Raw genomic sequence first — 18,316 nt, forward strand, 5'->3', positions numbered from 1 at the left:
ACTAGCGAGGGTCCCACCCCAGCAACCTCGAAGTTGCACAAAGTTTCATGCCTATTCCGAGTTATTCCTTTTTCAATCAATTTTTATGCACTTTCTTCGTGTTACCATTGTGGATTTCCGTCGTGTAAAATGTTTACCAGGATGGTAATTGCTCTGCACAAAATACCAATTTTATTTCTCGAGATTTTGAAAATCGCCATCAGCACGGCGAGAATTCACACACTATTTTTTTCAACGCGCTGATTACAATGGCGGTGCACAGTTCATCCGAATGTACTTATTATGGAGCCAGTATGATAAATTTTCAAAAATTCGACGAGTAAAATTGGACAATGTAAAGGCAGTATGAATAATAAGAGGCATCACCCCACGAATCTGGGGTGGTACGCATTTCAGGTGGGTTACGCCTATGCGGGGTCGTAGATTATGGGGAGTAGGGTGATTCCATCTATTTCTTCCTAACTGCCCTAAAAAACGCCCCGGAAGATGCGGCGCGTGCACAAGGCTGGCGCGCTCCAACACAACTCTTCGTGGACGACAGCGCCCCGGAACGCTCGACGCCTTTCACCTTCCGGACCGTCTGAAACCCGCACCACTCCAGATTTGTGGGGTGCTGCCTTTAAGCTACTCTATTGTTCAAATTGATCTACGCAATAATTATGATTTAACTAAACATCTAGAATTCATGTGTTGTCCTGCACCGTTCGTGAAAGAAGACCAGTTCTCGCTCCTTAGCGAAGTGAACAAAGCATATATAGACACATTAGACATTAGAGAGACACAATTCAGTATGTTGAACTACCTATTGTTCGCGCTATCATTACTTGCTGCTCATTTGGTGCAAGGAGGAGCACCGGGTACAAACGGTGAATTGGATAATCCGAAAATTAAGGAATTAGTGGACAATGATGCGAAGGTATTTTTAAATAAGCTTTAAAGAGTAATTTTTATTCAAATCAATGCTCAAATTTAGATTTATCTAAGTGCATTTGGTTATATGTCCAAACCGAAAGGATCAAAGAGTACTGACGGGAAAACCACGGAGCCAAGCAAATATGATTTGCAGGCAGCACTTTTGTGAGTTCAGTCTTTAGTCAATTTAAGTTTGATAATAAATAAAGTTCTCCTATTTTAGACGATTCCAAAAAGCGTTCCTTATATATCATTCTGGTGTTATGGATGTACCTACGCATGCAAAAATGAACGAATATCGATGTGGTATTAAGGATTTGAACAACGGGGAAGAACTACAAGGTAAGCGAAAGAAAGACCAGACAGATACAGCTGTGGGACCGTATCATTCATATTTTTTTCCTCTTTAGATCTTCCAAAAAAAGATCTTTGGCAGAAGAAGGTTCTTCTCTGGAACATCACCTCATATCCGTCATCGCTTACTCCCGCACAGACACGGTAGGTGTTTGTATACCGGAAAAAAAACAATTGCATATATTCTATTATTTATGAGACCAGTCTGTTAGCAGGGCGACCTCATTACTGACTCGAGAGAATCTTTTTCAGCTCCTGAATAGAAGGAGACGAGACATCAGTCAATAACGAATATGTCCACTTTACAATCTACTTCGTTAAAGGTGTGGTCGGACCAAAACGACATGAATTACGAGTGTAGTTGTGGTGCATTTGCGTACCTGCTCAAAAGGGAGCGGCGGAGGTAGCAGTTGGGACCGAAGTGGGACCGTCGCAAACTGCAGCGATGGGTGGTCCCAGCAAGGGTTTCACAGCGCTTCTAGCCGCTACACAGAAGCTCCGCAGAAGCGCCTCGAGAGAAGCCGCGTAAGCAGTTGCGTACGTGCTTAAGGTGGTTTTGACCCTACTATAGCGTATCACGAAATTGACGTGGTGTGGAAACCAGATGGAAAACATGAAGTTCGGGGTGTAGATCGTGCGTACCAGTGTCGCTCCACACTCTTTCACTTAATCGAAAATCCTGAAAAACGGCGTAAGAACGTTTGATCCCATGGTTCCTACGCGTCCCACTACACACGCTCCGATCCCCTCAGCAGCTGATCTTCGACGTCAAGCTCATGGACAGGGCACATGCGCAAGGAGTCGAGTTTGCATCGCGTAGGAACAAACCCTGTTTCCCACGCCGCTTTTCACGACGATTAGGAGGAATTGAGTGGGGCTACACTCATGCTCGTAGTCTACGCACCAAAATTTATGTGCTTCATCTGGTTTCCATACTCCGTCAATTTCGTGATACGCTGCCTCTAAGCAGTACAAGGAATTAAGGCACGCTATGTTCATGCTTAGAGGAGAAAAGTCTCGATGACTTTTTTTTGCTGCGTTTTATATTTCAATGATATGTCTGATGTTTTACTTCATTGCTCTGAGTCTTGAACAAGGACAGCTATTCGACAACTCACACGTTGTTAAATTGAAGTGGTTTGACATGTGCACTTCAAAAACGAAATGGTGTCATTGAAAGACTGGACCGTTTTCAACTTTTTATTTTGCGGAAGGAAGGGGATCTAAACTGCAAAGGAGGTCGCACACATATAGTGTGTCCTTAAAGGCATCACCCCACGGATCTGGGATGGTACGGGTTTTCAGGCGGATAATGCCTGTCCGGGGTAGAAGATTGTGGGGAAGAGGGTGATTCCGTTCCGTTCGTCTCTCCCTGTATCAGTGTAAACGGACGACCCCAGAACGCTGTTTCTTACGACGGCTTCTGTTGCAGTGCACAACCCTTGCTCAAAAAAAACCCTCGAAACCCAAAAAAAAACCCCTTAGCATTAGCATTCGGGGAGAGGCGCAAGGGTTGCGCACTGCAACAGAAGCCGTCGTAAGAAATAGCGTTACGAGGTCGTTCGTTTATACTGATATAGGGAGAGATGAACCGAATCACCCTCCTCCTCATAATCTACGACCCTTGTATGGGCGCTACCCGCCTGAAATCCGTACCAAACCAGATTCGTGGAGTGTCTTCAATCCTGCAGTCAATCTCAATCAGTCATCATCAGTCAATCTCGTGAAATTGTAAAATAGTTCTAGTCTGATATAGAACTTGATAGATGTCTTATAAAGCGACATATATAGTCGGGTCAAAACGACATCAAGCACGCTGCAGTTGCGTAAACAGCTGCGCTCGAAGCGGCGCGGTGGACGTAGCAGTTGAAATCGAGGTGGGACCATCGTGAACTTGAGCGGAGGGTGGTGCTACGAAGGGTTCACCATGATCCTAACCTCCACCGCAGCGCTTCGAGCGCAGCCACTTACGCAACTGCACCGTGCTTCATCTCGCTTTGACCTTACTATAAATTGTCTCCATTGGTGCAAGTAATTTTGTTGTACTAGAAATTACTTCTGATACCGTACCACACTATAAAACGGCAACTATCAAGTGCAAGGGTGTCGTCGCTGAAGGACATTTTCTGAGAAACACCCACCAATTATCACCTTTAGTTTTTGCAATTTTCAGGGAGGCATGTGATGAGGCGTTTGAAAAATGGCGACAAGTTGCTGGAATCGATTTCATAGAAACCGAAAACGCTAAGAAGGCGGATATTGTTATAAGTTTCGAGGATTTCCCAAGAATATTTATGAATGGTAAGCACCTTTGGCTCTTAAGTTTAAGTGATACTTGTTGGAATTATGTGGAAAGAAGTTCAACTCCAACTCTATCTCTAATTATAACCTCCATACACCGAATAATATTAGAAAATTTCAGTGGCAGCCGGCGCCACTCGTCCACCGAACAGTCGAATTATTATGGATAGAAGTCGCATTTGGGGCTACCGTAACCATATTCCAGTACGTTAAAAACAAAACACGTAACAGCACTTGAAGAAGAAATGTTGTGAAGAAATTTCATTTAGAGGGGAATTTCCCTATTTCACACCTTACTTCATCAAATTGGCCATTCGCTTGGTCTACATCATAACTTCTATCGCGGGTTGGGAAGAATTCGATGCTATTTGTACGCTGGAACACAAATATAACAGGATATTACAGCTCAATAATGTATCCAATATTGAAACCTGCACTGGTCCCATACGGAACGTTAGACGGTATCCCTAATATCGACAAGTTAACGTTAAGAAAACTTTACGGTCAGTTTTTTTTTCTGCAAATTTTTCTCTTGTGTATTCGAAAGATTTAGATAACCTAAGCGTTCACATCCGCTTTCTCTTCCCGTGTATTTATTTGAGGAAAAATTAAAAAAGGACTGCTTTCTTTGATAATTTTGTAGTTCCGGGAGAAGCAAGGCATTTGCAACAACAACAGCAACAACAACAAAATCAGCGCTTGGTTCTAGGGGACGAATGATTTTTGAAGAACTTGGGGGCGTGGTATTTAAAATTTACAAAAAAGTAACTCCATACCACTGTAGGATTGAGGCAGTGCACTTAATGCGATTACTTTAATAATTTTATTATTTATACTTACTATTTGTTTATTTTAATACGCTATTTATTGTTACGTTCTTAACAAAACGCTCAAAAAATAGAATTTGTGTGTCGGGAGCACAGAGATAGAATAACATGTGATTATAAGAGAGCGCAGACAGCAGAGTGAGAAGAGAGAGCAGGGGTTGACGAGAGAATATTGCTCTAACGAGCGAGAACATTCCAGAAATATGAGAGCAAGTCAGAAAAGGAAGAATTGGCGAATCTCCTACAATATTTTGAGGGAAAAAACCGCCTTCAAATTATGATATTAAAAGAACATACACAAAAAATACCAAAAATCTGGACATTTCCTTTATTATCATATAATGACGCTTTATTAATGGGAAATACAAGCGCTTTGAGTTTTTCCCAAATGGTGATGACATATGTATAATTCATTTTAATGCTCGCATTGGAATGAACATTCGAACGACACAAACTTCCCAAAAAAATTTAGAACATAGAAAGTTCGGTTATTCGGATATTCGAATAGTTTGAACAAAAGTGAAAATTCAGCTATTCGAATACCAAACAGAAATAGATAGAATGTAACAGAAAAAAAAAAACAAATGAACAAATATACCAGAATATGGGGACGAAAACACGAACAAAATCTAATCTATGAACGGAGAACCAAAAACCACTTATTTCTACCTTAAAGGCACCACCCCACGAATCTGAGGTGGTACGAATTTCAGGTGGAGTATCGTATACAGGATAGTAGATTATGGAGAGGAGGATGATTCCGTTTATTTCTTCCTAATTCCCGTAAAAACGGTCCGGAAGATGCGGCGCGTGCACAAGGCTGGCGCGCTCCAATCGAACTCGTTGTGGAAAATAGCGCGCCGGAACGCTCGAAGCCGTATCTTCTGGGCCGTTTTCTACGGCAATTAGGAAGAAAATGAACGGAATCACCCTCCTCTCCATAATCTACGATCCCAAATACGAATACTCCACCGGAAATGCGTACCACCCAGCTTCGTTGGGTGATGCCTTTAAACATTTACCCATAGCCAGGTATATTCGTGGGGGAAAAAAACGAAACTGCCGAGAAATTAACTCCATTAAAACCAAGAAAACTCCTTCGAATTGGCCTTATCGTATGTAAACGCCGAACCAAGCGCCCACGCAGATTATATTCCCCAGGGTTCGTTTAGAATGTGCACGGCGCGCAGTCAATTCATTTTCTTGCATATTTGGTAGCCGACATGCGTATGTGTATTCTATTCCTAGCTCTGACCACGGTTTATGGTAAGAATCAAATTCTTCTTTTTCCCACATCTTTAAAAAAAAAACACCTTTTTTCATAAGAAAAACATATCCTCGATTAGAAAGCGGAGGTGGAGTTTACCAAGCTATGCAGACATCATCGCTTTCTGTATGCAGTCAGAATATGAATACATCTGAGGATATGTAGTGTCCTCAAGGAGAATTAGTTTCATGCTCGCTTATCAGCACACCATTTCGATTTTCTTCCTATTTTTTGTTCAATATTTATATTTTCCTATATTTATTTCGTTGCCATTGAAATATTTTGTGGACATAGATGCGATAGTCGGAGTCGGTGCTCTGACCCCGTTCACTTTTGAACGGTTCGGGAAAGGACCCCCCTCACTTGAGCTGCACCCCATGAACTAATCCCGCTTCACCTGAGGCGGGTCCAGCTTCTCCCTATCGGACCTATGTTTGTGGATAAAAGAGAGAAAATCATGAAATTTATAGGTGGGTATGATGCAAAATTAAGTTACGTGTAGTCATCAAATCAGACAATGATCTTCCTAGACCGATCGATTAGCCGGCTGAGTTCTTTAGCCAGTAACTCAGACAACTGTGAGTTCAGAAAAATTCAACGACCTTATCGTGAGGTTCCTTAGATCATTAAAAGATTTCCTAAGAAGAACTTAAAAGAGCAGAATAAAGAATGGTGGTAAAGGGCAATGTCAGGACTATATATAGGTTTAGTGGAGTCAAACCTGCTAGCAAAATCCTCCTTACTTTTGCACGGCGATTAAGGACACGAGTAGAGGAGTATTGTCACATGGGGAACTACGTAACATTCGGCTCGATTTTTCATCATATACTCAGAAAGATTATGATATCCATAACATATGAGGTTCTAGAATCTTCTAGCACATACTTAGGTGTAGAATAGAGTTGCAAAACCATTTATAAACAGAATCACTTTTTTTGAAAAATTGGGGCAGTTTATGGGACATCTCACTAAAATAAGATGAGTAGAGCAATAATAATTGTAGTCATTAGTAAAAACCATTTCAGTTATGAGAAGAGATGTTCCGCTTGAGAAAAAAGTGGCAAACTCTAAAAAAAGAGCAGTTCTCGTGCTTATATTTATAAATAAATAATAATAAATACAAATAAGTAGATATTTCATTTGTTCCTAGAGCTGGTAAATCAACCACAAAGAGAAATATTACATTCTTTGAAAAGTTGAGAGAAATGTATCGGACGCTCCACTAAAATAAGATTAACAAATAGGTTATAATTTCAAATTATAATAGGTTATTTCCAGCAATAATTAGTAAAAATCAGTTCTCAGTTACGGAAAGAAATGCTCCGTTTAAGAAAAAAAGTGGGAAATTCTGAGAAAGGAGCAGTTCTCGTGCTTATATTTATAAATAAATAATAATAAATATAAATAAATGGATATTTCATTTGTTCCTAGAGCTGGTAAATCAACCACAAAGAGAAATATCACATTCCTGGAAAAGTTGAAAGAAATTTATCGGATCCTCCACTAAAATAAGATTAACAAAGCAAATAATAATAGGTTATTTCCAGCAATAATTAGTAAAAATCGTCTCAATTATGGAAAGAAATGTTCCGTTTAAGAAAAAAAAAGTGGGAAATTCTGAGCAAGGAGCAGTTCTCGTGTTTTTATTCCATTCGTTTCCTGCACTACAGAAATGACACGTAGGTATCAATCAAGAATAACGTACGCTAAACTCAAGAAGTATATGACTGGGAAATTAAGAAACTGTTCCTAAACTTTGATTCTCTTCAAAGGGAACAAAACAGCCAATAAAAAAGAGTGTGCACCAAGAAGAGGATGGGGCGTGAGTTACGGCGGGTGCGACGCGGTCATCCGTGAAAGCATAAATCCCTACATTCTTATTGCTATTGATTAAATTTGTCACAAACTGTTGATAGGACCGAATAAAATCCAGAGCCGGAACTGCTTATGCTTTAACTTCACCAAACTTCTCAGAAAGGATTACTTTAAGTGAATAGCTACGTCATATCATGCAGTACGAGAACAGTCTTTTTGCTCTAGGAACGTTTTTTGCGCTCTAAAGTATAGTTCGACTGGAGCAGTGTTGTGTCCTCCAACCACATTTTATCCGATAGGACTCCAATTCGGGTAATTCTGTATAGGCAAATTCATGAAGGTAGCCAAAACATGGTTCGAAAGTGTAATCAACTCAGTTTCGTCGAAGTGCAGCCAACTCATTCCTCGAAGTCCTCCAAATAATACTTCAACATAAATGGAAAAGTTAGTAAGATATTCATGGCGTATTTGTGATCATACAGTTTCATTGCAGGACTTGGACAAGTAAGCGAGAAGAAGTTAGCTGCTGATCTGGCTGCTACAAGTAGATGTCCAAAGCAAATCGATTCAGTCACTCATGGTGAGTTCCTAAGATCTTCTGGATGGTATCAAAAATGTGGAAGTATAGAAAGTTTGCGGCTGGAGGTCCTAGTATCTGCTGCAAATGAAATCAGCTCAGTCCTCAAATAAATGTTCAGGCGCGGTCACAAATTTTTGTACTTCATGGCGGAAACAGTGTTTCAACATTTAATCGGCCAATTTATTGGACCAAATTTTTTTCTCTCGATGATAGTAAAGGCTAAATGACCTTAAATAGTTCTTGCTGTTGTGGTTATTCACCCTACAATATCCTGAGAGGATCGGCCAGTAGCGCAGCAAAGAACGGTCTGTCCGCACAACTCAGTTCCTCACCAGTACAATTCTTATATTTTAACTAATAAGTATTCCACTGAGCGAGCGAACTCTAATTGTCGTAATTGTGGGGAAGAGGGCGAATCCGTTCATCTCTTCCTAATCGCCGCAAAAAACGGCCCGGAAGATGAGGCTTCGAGCGTTCCGGGGCGCTGTTGTCTACGAAGAGTTGTATTCGAGCACGCCAGCCTTGCGCACCCGCCGCATCTTTCTGGCCAATTTTACAACGATTAGGAAGAATTGGACGGAATCACCTCCCATAATCTACGACCCCGTATAGGCATAACCCACCTGAAATCTGCACCACCTCAGATTCGTGAGGAGATGCCTTTAAATTGTCGGTCAAAACATAATGACTTTCCCTTTTTTTCCTCATTTCTCTTACTTTAAGTAAATACGAAGGAATGGGTGGTATTCGTCCAGAATAAGGTCTATCGAGTCAGCAACAGAAAATTCATCGATAACGGAAGAAAGATCCAAGACGTAAGTTTTCTTACAAATGATGTAAAACATGCCTTCTCTGCTAAGAACAGGAAAACTACAATTACTTGCAAAAGTAATTCTAAGGGATCAGGAAGTTAACTGCTGCTCACTACTCTCACTTAATGACTGTTATTAGATTTGAAAGAACAATTAGTTAGGGAATATTCGAGAACAATCCCAACGTTACAATCTATAATCTGAAGGAAATTAAAAAGAAACAGCACCTAAGTGAAGTGAATGACGCATCTAAACGAAAAAAGTTATTCTGTTAGGAAAAAACGCACACTAATAATCAAAACAATACAACAACAAAGCGAAAAAAAAAGAAAATAATCAAACCCTCAGAACATAAATCATTTGGTGGACGATCGCTGTCAATATTGTAATGTTTTGAAATTCGCGCGGGAGCCAAGACTGTCTTTGTAGCACAGGAAATTCACGTTCACGCGGGAACATTTGTGAGTACAATGGCAGTAGGATATAGTGGGACCCACCTTAAGCTAGACCTATTAATTTACTCAACCCCAGAAAACACAAATATTAGTTCAGGGGGAACTTTTGTAGTCGTTAGTCCTAGCGAACTGGAGTAGTCTGTCAGCAACAGTCGTTCTACACGACTCCCTCTTATTTTGCAACGAATGTCCGTATTCTGTGCGGGACGCCACTGTACGCTGATGATGTTTCCATTAAGGAATATGCCCAACCAACCAGTATAACATCGAGTCAAAACAACATGAAGCACGGACAGCTTCGTAAGCAGCTGCGCTCGAAGCGGTGCGGTTGAGACGGCGGTTGGAGTCGAGGTGGGATCATGGCGAACTGGAAACGCAGGTGCCGGTAGCAAGGATCCTGAGACGATCCCAACCGCGACGCTTCGAGCGTGACCACTTACGCAACCGTCCACAGTTCATGTCGTTTTGACCCAACTATAATTTTCCATGGCTTTTATCGTTTTTCTTCGTTTATTCGGTCGTGCGTCAAATGTGCAGAAAACTGGCCTCCACTACGAAAACTGTAATATATCCTTCGAAAAGAAACTGATGATTAGTGATCCGCCGTAAAGTGTAGAGAAATTTCCCTATGGTCTTTTCAGTCATGTTTATTCTCTTGTATTAGGTTCTAACGTAATCCACAGTATATGTTTTAGAATTGCGTTTCAAAAGTACATTGGACTTAGATTTCTTTTTTTTCACTCAGTTTAGCCTTTTCTACATTTCTTAGAACTGTTAACTGTCTTTTTGCCCAACTTTCTTTTCTGACCCTTTCTATTCTACACTATTCTTTATCTCTTCTACATTTTACATTATTTTGTCCCTATTTTTGGTCCAGAAACAAGAACAAAACATCATATCGCCCTTCTTAAACTAACTAGTACCTTTACAAAATGAAGGATACCAGTTACAAGGTTAAGGAGAACCAAATAAAGAGATCTTTGCAATAGAGTTGGAATAAAAAGCAGCTTTGCTCTTTGGTGATTATCTTTAGCTTATTATTAATTTAAGGAACTTCTAGAGAACATTATGATTAACCCAAATGCCAATTAAAGAGATCATATAGCTGCTCACAAATCTATTGAAAATAATCAACAAAATAAAGCCATCTATACCCTCATATATCTTTAGGTCTTTCCAAAAGGACCGCAGTTCGTGAACGCAACAGTGACCTCCGGTAACTTAATCCTGCTTATCGCAGAACGAACTATTTATGGATATGAATACGATGGAGTTAGCTTCTCGTACGTTTTTCTTTTCTTCTTTTAGTCGGAAGAAGAATAAATTTGAAGCAATCAATAATCACTATGACTAACTATAAAGTCTTTTATTGAAGCGAAGCGCCGGATTTCCCAAGGGAAGTGCATGAACGTGTGCTTTTCTATCCTCAGGCAGCGTTCCCATTGACAAATGGAAGCGTGATTCTACTTTCGGTAAGATAAACTTTTATCTTCATAGTATATAGAGCAATCATGTACTGTTCACCGTACACTCGGAATTTTACAGGGGAACGTCTTCGCCACTTACAATGTGCTTGAAAACGCGCCATCATTCCTGAATGATAAGACCAGATATTTCCCGAACTTGCCTGATGATTTGCGCTCAGGAGTTCCTAAGGATGTTCGAAGCAGTGATTCCTACTGGATGTTTGATGAAACTACGGTAAGTAACCTGTCTAGCTGTAACCCCAGTAATGACATCACATGAAGAAAGTTGGTTTTTTCTTATGTGCTAGAATATAATCACTTGTTTTGACCCCCTAATCTCAAAGACTCAAATGCTAAAAATCCGCAATGCTTTTACGGTAACCAAGAGTCTGCCTGACAAAAGTCTAGCAATTTTTTTCGTAGGTTAGAAAATCATAACTGGTGGACATTCTCTCTACCACCGCACCCGTTTAAAGAATTCTAGCTGTCAGCTTAAGGGACGTGTTTCTTCGGGGCCAAATTCCACAAAGTTGTTCGGCGATAACAAGGCTTATTGTAGAGAAACGCAAAAAAAAAAGAAAAAAATGGATTGTAAACAAAAAACCGCAAGCAACACCAAAGTCACAAAAAGCTACAGCTACAGCTAAGAAAAGCCATCTTTCACCTACGGGTTGATCGACATCGGGCCCACATCATTTTTGCGTTAGGGTTAAGGTTGGGAAAAACTCTGTCTCGGTAGCATTTACATTTCTGACCAAGAAACTTCGGTAGCGACTTCGAAGGGTGATAGAATGGAAGTTCTCACTCGAAATTCAAAAAAGTAACGAAAATCTTGAATTCTGGACATTCCTAATCTTCGTCATTAAGCAGAAGTGCTTATTAATTTCAACGCTTCAGGTATCCGACTACGACATGCCCACGAAACAAGTGCTACAACTCGAATCTATTGCCGATTTCTTTAAATGCGTCTGAGGTGCAGAATAAGTTTGCAATTATAATTCTATGTGTAGTTAGCTTAACTGTATAAATATTCCGATATTTTAATGTGATAATGTAGCCAATAAAATGGGTACGAATGAAGATGCATGTTACTCAGTGTATTTGAGTGGGACTAGTACGAAATGAGTCTTGTCACAGCCATGGAAACAACAAGAATTCATACAATTGTCAATCTTTATTCAATTAAATGTATGTATCTAAAACGTGTTATATTGCCTGACTCAGCTCGTTATAGAATTTCGCCACTACACTGTGGTATTTTGGAATTTTTGCCTAGATGTAAGAGATAATTAAAATAAAGTCTACAAAATCTTGATGATAAAGGCTTTACCCTAATATAGTCGAGTACTGTTGAGTAGACGAAAAAGTACTGCAATTCATTCGAAATAGCATGCGCACGTTGTTTACGGATTTCAATTGCCATTTCTTTTACCTTAAACATTAGTGGATTCAAGAACGCCATAATGTGGTACACTAAAACCTCACCGATACGTCAAATCCTTTGAACAGCCGAGTACAAACTTGATCTATTGCTATGTAAGTACCTGCCCGACCAACACCAGCACCACTTATCACAGCAACGGGAGCCGGCTGGAAGTAGGCGACAAAAATAGTTCTCAGGATTGTCATTATCATAGATGTTACCGCATCTAGTGACTGCATCCACTTCAACAATCGAAGCACCATGCGACCACTGCTTGGGACCGCCTTATCGGGCCATGTTGTGCAGTGTGCAAGACGAGTTAGGATGGAGTTCGAGCAACCATCCGGCAAAATTTCTAGCGTGTATATGTCATGCTGATCAAGGTGATCTACCTAAATTCATTTAACTACAGAGTGTTACCTTCCAGGAAAATTTCTTAAAAACGACAAAAATCAAAAACAACAAACTTCGAAGATAAGATTTGCATCCGATTTTTAACATTCATCTGCATGCAGTTAAGGTTTTGCTGACTTCGACTATACTATATAACAATAACTACTACATACTACTATATAAGGATAGGTTAGGATAGTGTCCGACGTCAATCAATCTGCTTGGGATGCACCTGCCCGTTCACTTCAGTTCAGAATGGTTTGATGTTTACGAACGCTTTTATGGAGGGTATTATGCAGTCCTCACGAGGTTCCGCTATATCTGCACGATCAATTGATGGTTCGAAACTGTCCTAGCGAAAGCCAACCAAGCCTTACGTTCCTCGGGGTCGATAAATTGGTACCAGTTCTTGTTTGGGAACAAAAAAAGACACTGATTCGATGAATCGGCTATTCTCTTCAAGTCACTGCAAGTCGGTCGTGGTCCTAAAACCCCTATCGCTAGTCTTAGATGACCCGTGACATGTTCGCTGAAGCTAGCAAGAAGAAAGTAAGACAGAGCTGGAACTACAACTGTTTTGAGTACACCAAACCTTCCAAACAAGCTCCCCAGACATGAATAGGTCATAAGAAAAAGAACCGAAAATGTTTCTATACTAATCCACGATCACCAAGCATGCATGTCACAACTTTTATTCGCTCATTTTCGATTTATATTCACAATTTGATGGCACTAAAGAGGAATATTGGGTTAGCCTTTATGAAGGTTGTTCTCATTCGCCTAATTCGCGAGTTCGAAGCGATTTCCATAGTTAAGAGAAAGGTCGCTCCCTCCACAACAATCCTCGATCAGCGAGCTATTCATAAAATTTTTCCTTGCACTTCGATGCAAGCTCTAGCCACATAGTAACCACAGTGAAGTCGCGAAGAGTCAGCAAATTAGCGGTAGCAGCCACTATGCGAATGACATAGTTGGACAACGAGAACGCTTTCTGTGCTCTACAGACGTTCTTGCACAGTTCGATTCTAGCGCGACAGAGTGGCCCCGCCCAACTACCTTACCACCCACGGTGGCGCATCCCAAGCGGTTAACGGAAGGGTTAAAGGAATGGTTGGTGCCAGACACTCTAACCTTTACAAAATATGATAAGGACTCGATGAGAGAAAATGAGAAGTGTGGATGCTGCACTTGTGTTTGCACCAACTATTACGCATAATCACGTACTTTTTTGCTTAAGGCATACACCTACTCTCTGCCTTCGACGATGTTCATGTCGAACGATCATAGTAGTATACTCAAGTCAAAACGGCATGAAGCGCAATGCAGTTGCGCAAGCGATTGAGCTCAAAGCGCTGCGGTGGAGCGTTGCGGTAAGGATCGACTGAGAACTCCTGTTACTATCGTTCATTGCTGCAGTTCGCTATGGTTCCACCTCCTTTTCAACCGCTACGCTCCAAAGCACCGCCTCGAACGTAACCGCTTCTGCAACTGCGCCGCTGTTCATGTCGTTTTGACTCTACTGAACACGCAAAAGCAAACATAAGCAATAAGAATAAGAAGAATAAGAAGAATAAGAAGCATAAGAATTCACAAGCGTAATCTCAGGAACCAATCAGGATATAGCTTCACCCCATAGCTTCACTACGTCTTACGCAAATGGTCAGTTACTGATTCTCCAATGACCGCCGTAAAATTTAAGAAGATAAATGCAATGACCACACATAACCACTTTTAAGCTGAAAAGATTGAAGAGGTGTAACATATTTTGATATTTCAGATTCACTGGATGAAGTCGTTAGAGGTGTCCATGCGTTTAAGTGATTAGTCGCCTTCATTCGAACAAAAAACGAAATGCAATGATCTAACAATGATCACCTTTTTGTTGTTGACAAACATCTTCCCATAGTATTTGTAGCCACCATTTTCCGTTGGAAAAAACTCGTCGCACTTTTGCATTCCATCCTCGTAGTAGTTACACAACATTACAACCCCAGCACACTGCTCCTGCAAAGATATTCTGCTTGAATACAAAGAAGTGGCAAAAATGAATAAATGAAACCATCTGTGGAAAACCACTAATTTCATAATTGAGCAAAATGTAAGTGAAAAAAAAACCTGGAAAATCATACGCCAAAAATCCTCTATAGTGTTCTCTTTCGGACCTTGGGTTAAGATGTACGGACGATCCGCCTATGACATCGCAGTTTGTTTAGTCTTCGCCAAATCGAAGATGTGAATTGGAACACAGCCAAGAGATGCTCTACCTTTTCCAGTTTCACTCGGTTTGCATGAATATAAGTATTCGCTGTGGATTCGCTCTGTTCAAGTATCACACGAGATTCATCGAGACATTGAATTTCCTGAAAGTTTGGAGGTGAAACGTGGAATTCAATCTAATACAACGACCTACAGGAAAACGATTACGATCCGGCGTTGACGAGAATTCTTTGCACGTTCCAGGAGCTGGTAGATATTCCAATACAGAGCGGCTCTCCTCACGAAGAGCATCAATGCCTTAGAAGGAGTAAGAGTGACTATAAAAGCAGCTGATTTGAAAAGACGTTGTGAAAAACAAACCAGACTCGGTAGCATGTTTTACAAACTTATCGACAGCTTTCTCTACTTCAGGATTTAAAGCGGGTGGCTTAGCACCCTTTCCAGCACTCCCTTGCCCTTGTTTGGCACTACTCTAAATCTTGATGATCATTTTCACGTACAAAAGAGAAGACGATGTTACTGGTCCTCACGCACTTTTTTCTTTCTTTCTGTTTGAGTAATGTCCTCTTTATTCTCTTGTGCTGGCTAAATTTGCATCATATGAAAGACGATCTATGGGAAGAATGTGGTGAAGAGAAAGTTTTATAATATTCTGCCCGTGGGAAACTATTAACAATCATAGGAGATTTGGGTAAAAGAGCAGTATTCAAATGTGTACCCCGGAAAACGAGCACTAGAAGTGGTAGCAATCGATGTTAAAGTGAAAGACAGATCAGCACTACAACTAAAATCCATCAAAGGAGGGATTCTAGTGAAAAGGTCTTTTGATTTATAACAATGATCGAGAAGGTAGAGTAGTGTAGAACTCGATTTCAGTTATTTACCTTAGACTGCTTCGGATTTTGTGTCGAATCTTCTGGTATTGGTGTGTCTTTGTTGGTATCCTTCTTACGCAAACGCCTAGTCTTTTTCCCCTAAAAAAACCAAGTATGTGCCTTTAATAGACTTCTAGACGCAAAACTGCGCTGTTCGAGAGCTAAAGAAAAAAAAAATTAAACTTTGAAAATGTAATACCATCCGAATAGCAGCCCCCATTGCTTCAATGGTACCTTACGAATCAATTGCTGTCGATATAGCTGCACGTAACTCTGCCGGAGTGCAAGGTGTACGTCGAAATCCATCTGAGTTCTCTTTACAGGTATTTCCGACCGAGTGACGACTCATTGTGGGAGTGCGACGAATCACATCTACTGGAATCTATACCATACCGATACTGATCGATAGTTTGCTGACCACGTACTACGCAGGACATCGTACATCGCGGATTGCACTCTTAGAGAACGATATTTAATTTCCTTTTTCTTTTTTCTTTAGGAAAATCCGCATGGTTATGTTGTGTTATGTGAAACGCCCACTGATGCGTTCAAACAGGGAATTTAAATCTATCAATATTTCGTATGTGTCAGGCTTACATTCCAGCCGTAACTGAACTGATTCAATAATTTCAATTATTGAATCAGTTACGGCTGGAAAGAAGTTCAATATGATAACGAGGGAGAGAGGTGATTGGTGTACTCAGATGTTTATCTACGGAGGCTTTGCGTGTCGGACAGTTTAAACCCGTTATTCATGCCGCATTCGAAAGAATTATTTCTTCGAAAAGTGGCCGAATTGTTACTCAAAGCGTGGAGAGGCGAGCGAATAACATTGTCGTGGAACTCTCCTCTCTTCCTCTTAGTTTGTAAAGTCGGAAATCCTGAGAGAGCTCTGTAAACACTGATACATGTCAAAACAACGTGGAGCTTGATGCAACTACGAAAGTGGCTGCGCTCGAAGTGGTGCGGTGGAGCGATTTCTTGTGATTGAGGCGGGACCCTAACTTGCCAGCAAACGGGGTGTGGAGACGGGTAAGGTCCCACATCGATCGCAACCGCAATTGCACCGGTCTCCGATAATATTTCACTCGATTATAGCGTGTGGCATCGTAATTTGCCCCGGACAATCTGCAATAGTACCTGATCACATAAAATTTCGCGAGGTTTCTAGTAACCAGTTGCCCGCAATGTGTGTGACTATGTACCAATGCGATTTCCATTTAGCAGAGTGATAAGAGCGATGGTTCTCTGATAACACTTATCCCACAATATAAGACTGCCTTTCGACAACACTTCTCACCTCAATTTACTGCGGATGAGCACGGTCTATGGTCTCCAAGTTCATTTGACACGGAAAGGAGTTTGGTGGAGCTTTGCCTTAGGTCATTTCCCTTTACCATCACCATCTTATCGGACTTTTTATGAACTCTTAAAGAATTTATTACGTTGACGGATGTACTATCTTCTCCCAGTCATTCAGTGCTAAGCATTTTAGCGACTGTATACAGAGAATATAGTAATGTCAAAATAACATAAAGGGGTTTAGTTAGCGGCTGCGTTCTAAGCGGCGCGATAGAGACAGCGGTTGAAATCGAGCTGACGAGGAGTGGTGTTAGCAAGGGTCCCCCTAGATTGTAACCTCTTCGCTTCGCCGCGCCGCTTCCTGCGCAAACGCCTGCGCAGCTGCACCGTGCTTCATGTCGTTTTGATACTACTGTAATCGCATTCACTAAGATGAGATTAGCGCTGTTGTCTGCTATCGTGGAGTAGGATGCAGGAACCAATAACGGATGGAAGGGTGTCCTTGTCGTTGGTGGTCTCGGTATGGTTAAACTTGCTCTAGGTTTCATAGCAGATGCGGAGATACCCGCAACTATAGTGCGAAGTTTGCTTAGAGGTATTGTTTACAAGTAATTTAAAAGAGACCAACTTTTATATCTTCACGAGATCTTTTTAGTCACTATCTTTTCCTTACTACCCCAACTTCTGCGTGTACCTGTCCAAATTCAGAAAGAATTTCCGGATCTTTAAAACATAAATATTTTTCCGCCGAACTTACATCAATCCACTGTCTTCAAATCGACGGCAGTAGTGTGAATATTTAAAAGAAAAAATTGAATGGAAGGTATTGCAGTTTTCATGATGTAGTCTGGAAATGAAATTCCCCGGCGGATCCTGCCTACCTACTGGTCATTGATCAAGAACGAGCGGTGTAAAACAAAGGCGCTTTGCTGTCCTCGAAAGCCGAATCGATTGACTGGCCTTGTCCGGAAACTCGACTGCTGACAGGTGCTCTACGTTCACCTTCGTACATCATTTATAAACGTCAATCGCTGCTGACTTTTCTTTGTATGATGTTCCTGAAAACATGTAAATACTCACGAAGCCAGACATACTGGAACCGCACTTGAAACGTTCAGATATACAAATGAGTGGAAGTAGAAGGAATGATTCAAAAGATACACTTGTTGTTTGTAAACATCCAAATCATCAAGTTGATCAGCGTTTGATTGTGATTCTCAAATCCTCTTTACCTATTATGCAAAAAATGAACTTTACTCGGTTAGACTACCTAGTACTGACTTGGTCGTTCAGAACAAAGAACTAGAAATCTAAATT

General features: G+C 40.9%; 2 protein-coding genes across 3 annotated transcripts; one reads left to right on the forward strand and one right to left on the reverse strand.

Moving 5' to 3' along the window:
* Nucleotides 1-790: 790 nt before the first annotated feature.
* RB195_016773 (uncharacterized protein) lies at nt 791-11,761 on the forward strand (the record flags this gene model as incomplete). Its single annotated transcript, XM_013445065.2, has 14 exons — nt 791-916; nt 974-1,077; nt 1,136-1,254; nt 1,323-1,410; nt 3,440-3,567; nt 3,689-3,771; nt 3,837-3,913; nt 3,973-4,070; nt 7,970-8,056; nt 8,780-8,871; nt 10,494-10,606; nt 10,699-10,795; nt 10,869-11,024; nt 11,687-11,761. The coding sequence occupies 14 exons, from the start codon at nt 791-793 to the stop codon at nt 11,759-11,761; spliced, it is 1,443 nt and encodes a 480-aa protein (XP_013300519.2).
* Nucleotides 11,762-11,995: 234 nt separating this feature from the next.
* Nucleotides 11,996-18,091, reverse strand: RB195_016774 (uncharacterized protein; the record flags this gene model as incomplete). Of its 2 annotated transcripts, none has more annotated exons than XM_064183471.1 (12): nt 11,996-12,061; nt 12,120-12,221; nt 12,275-12,379; nt 12,434-12,604; nt 14,481-14,609; nt 14,721-14,795; nt 14,870-14,965; nt 15,016-15,119; nt 15,183-15,294; nt 15,357-15,407; nt 15,707-15,796; nt 18,080-18,091. In XM_064183471.1, the coding sequence occupies 12 exons, from the start codon at nt 18,089-18,091 to the stop codon at nt 11,996-11,998; spliced, it is 1,113 nt and encodes a 370-aa protein (XP_064039351.1). The 2 variants fall into 2 exon arrangements, with proteins under 2 accessions (XP_064039351.1, XP_064039352.1); XM_064183470.1 differs by lacking the exon at nt 18,080-18,091 and adding an exon at nt 16,091-16,141.
* Nucleotides 18,092-18,316: the final 225 nt, after the last annotated feature.

This window comes from Necator americanus, chromosome II, assembly GCF_031761385.1.
Source record: "Necator americanus strain Aroian chromosome II, whole genome shotgun sequence".
NCBI classification, from domain to species: Eukaryota; Metazoa; Nematoda; class Chromadorea; order Rhabditida; family Ancylostomatidae; genus Necator; species Necator americanus.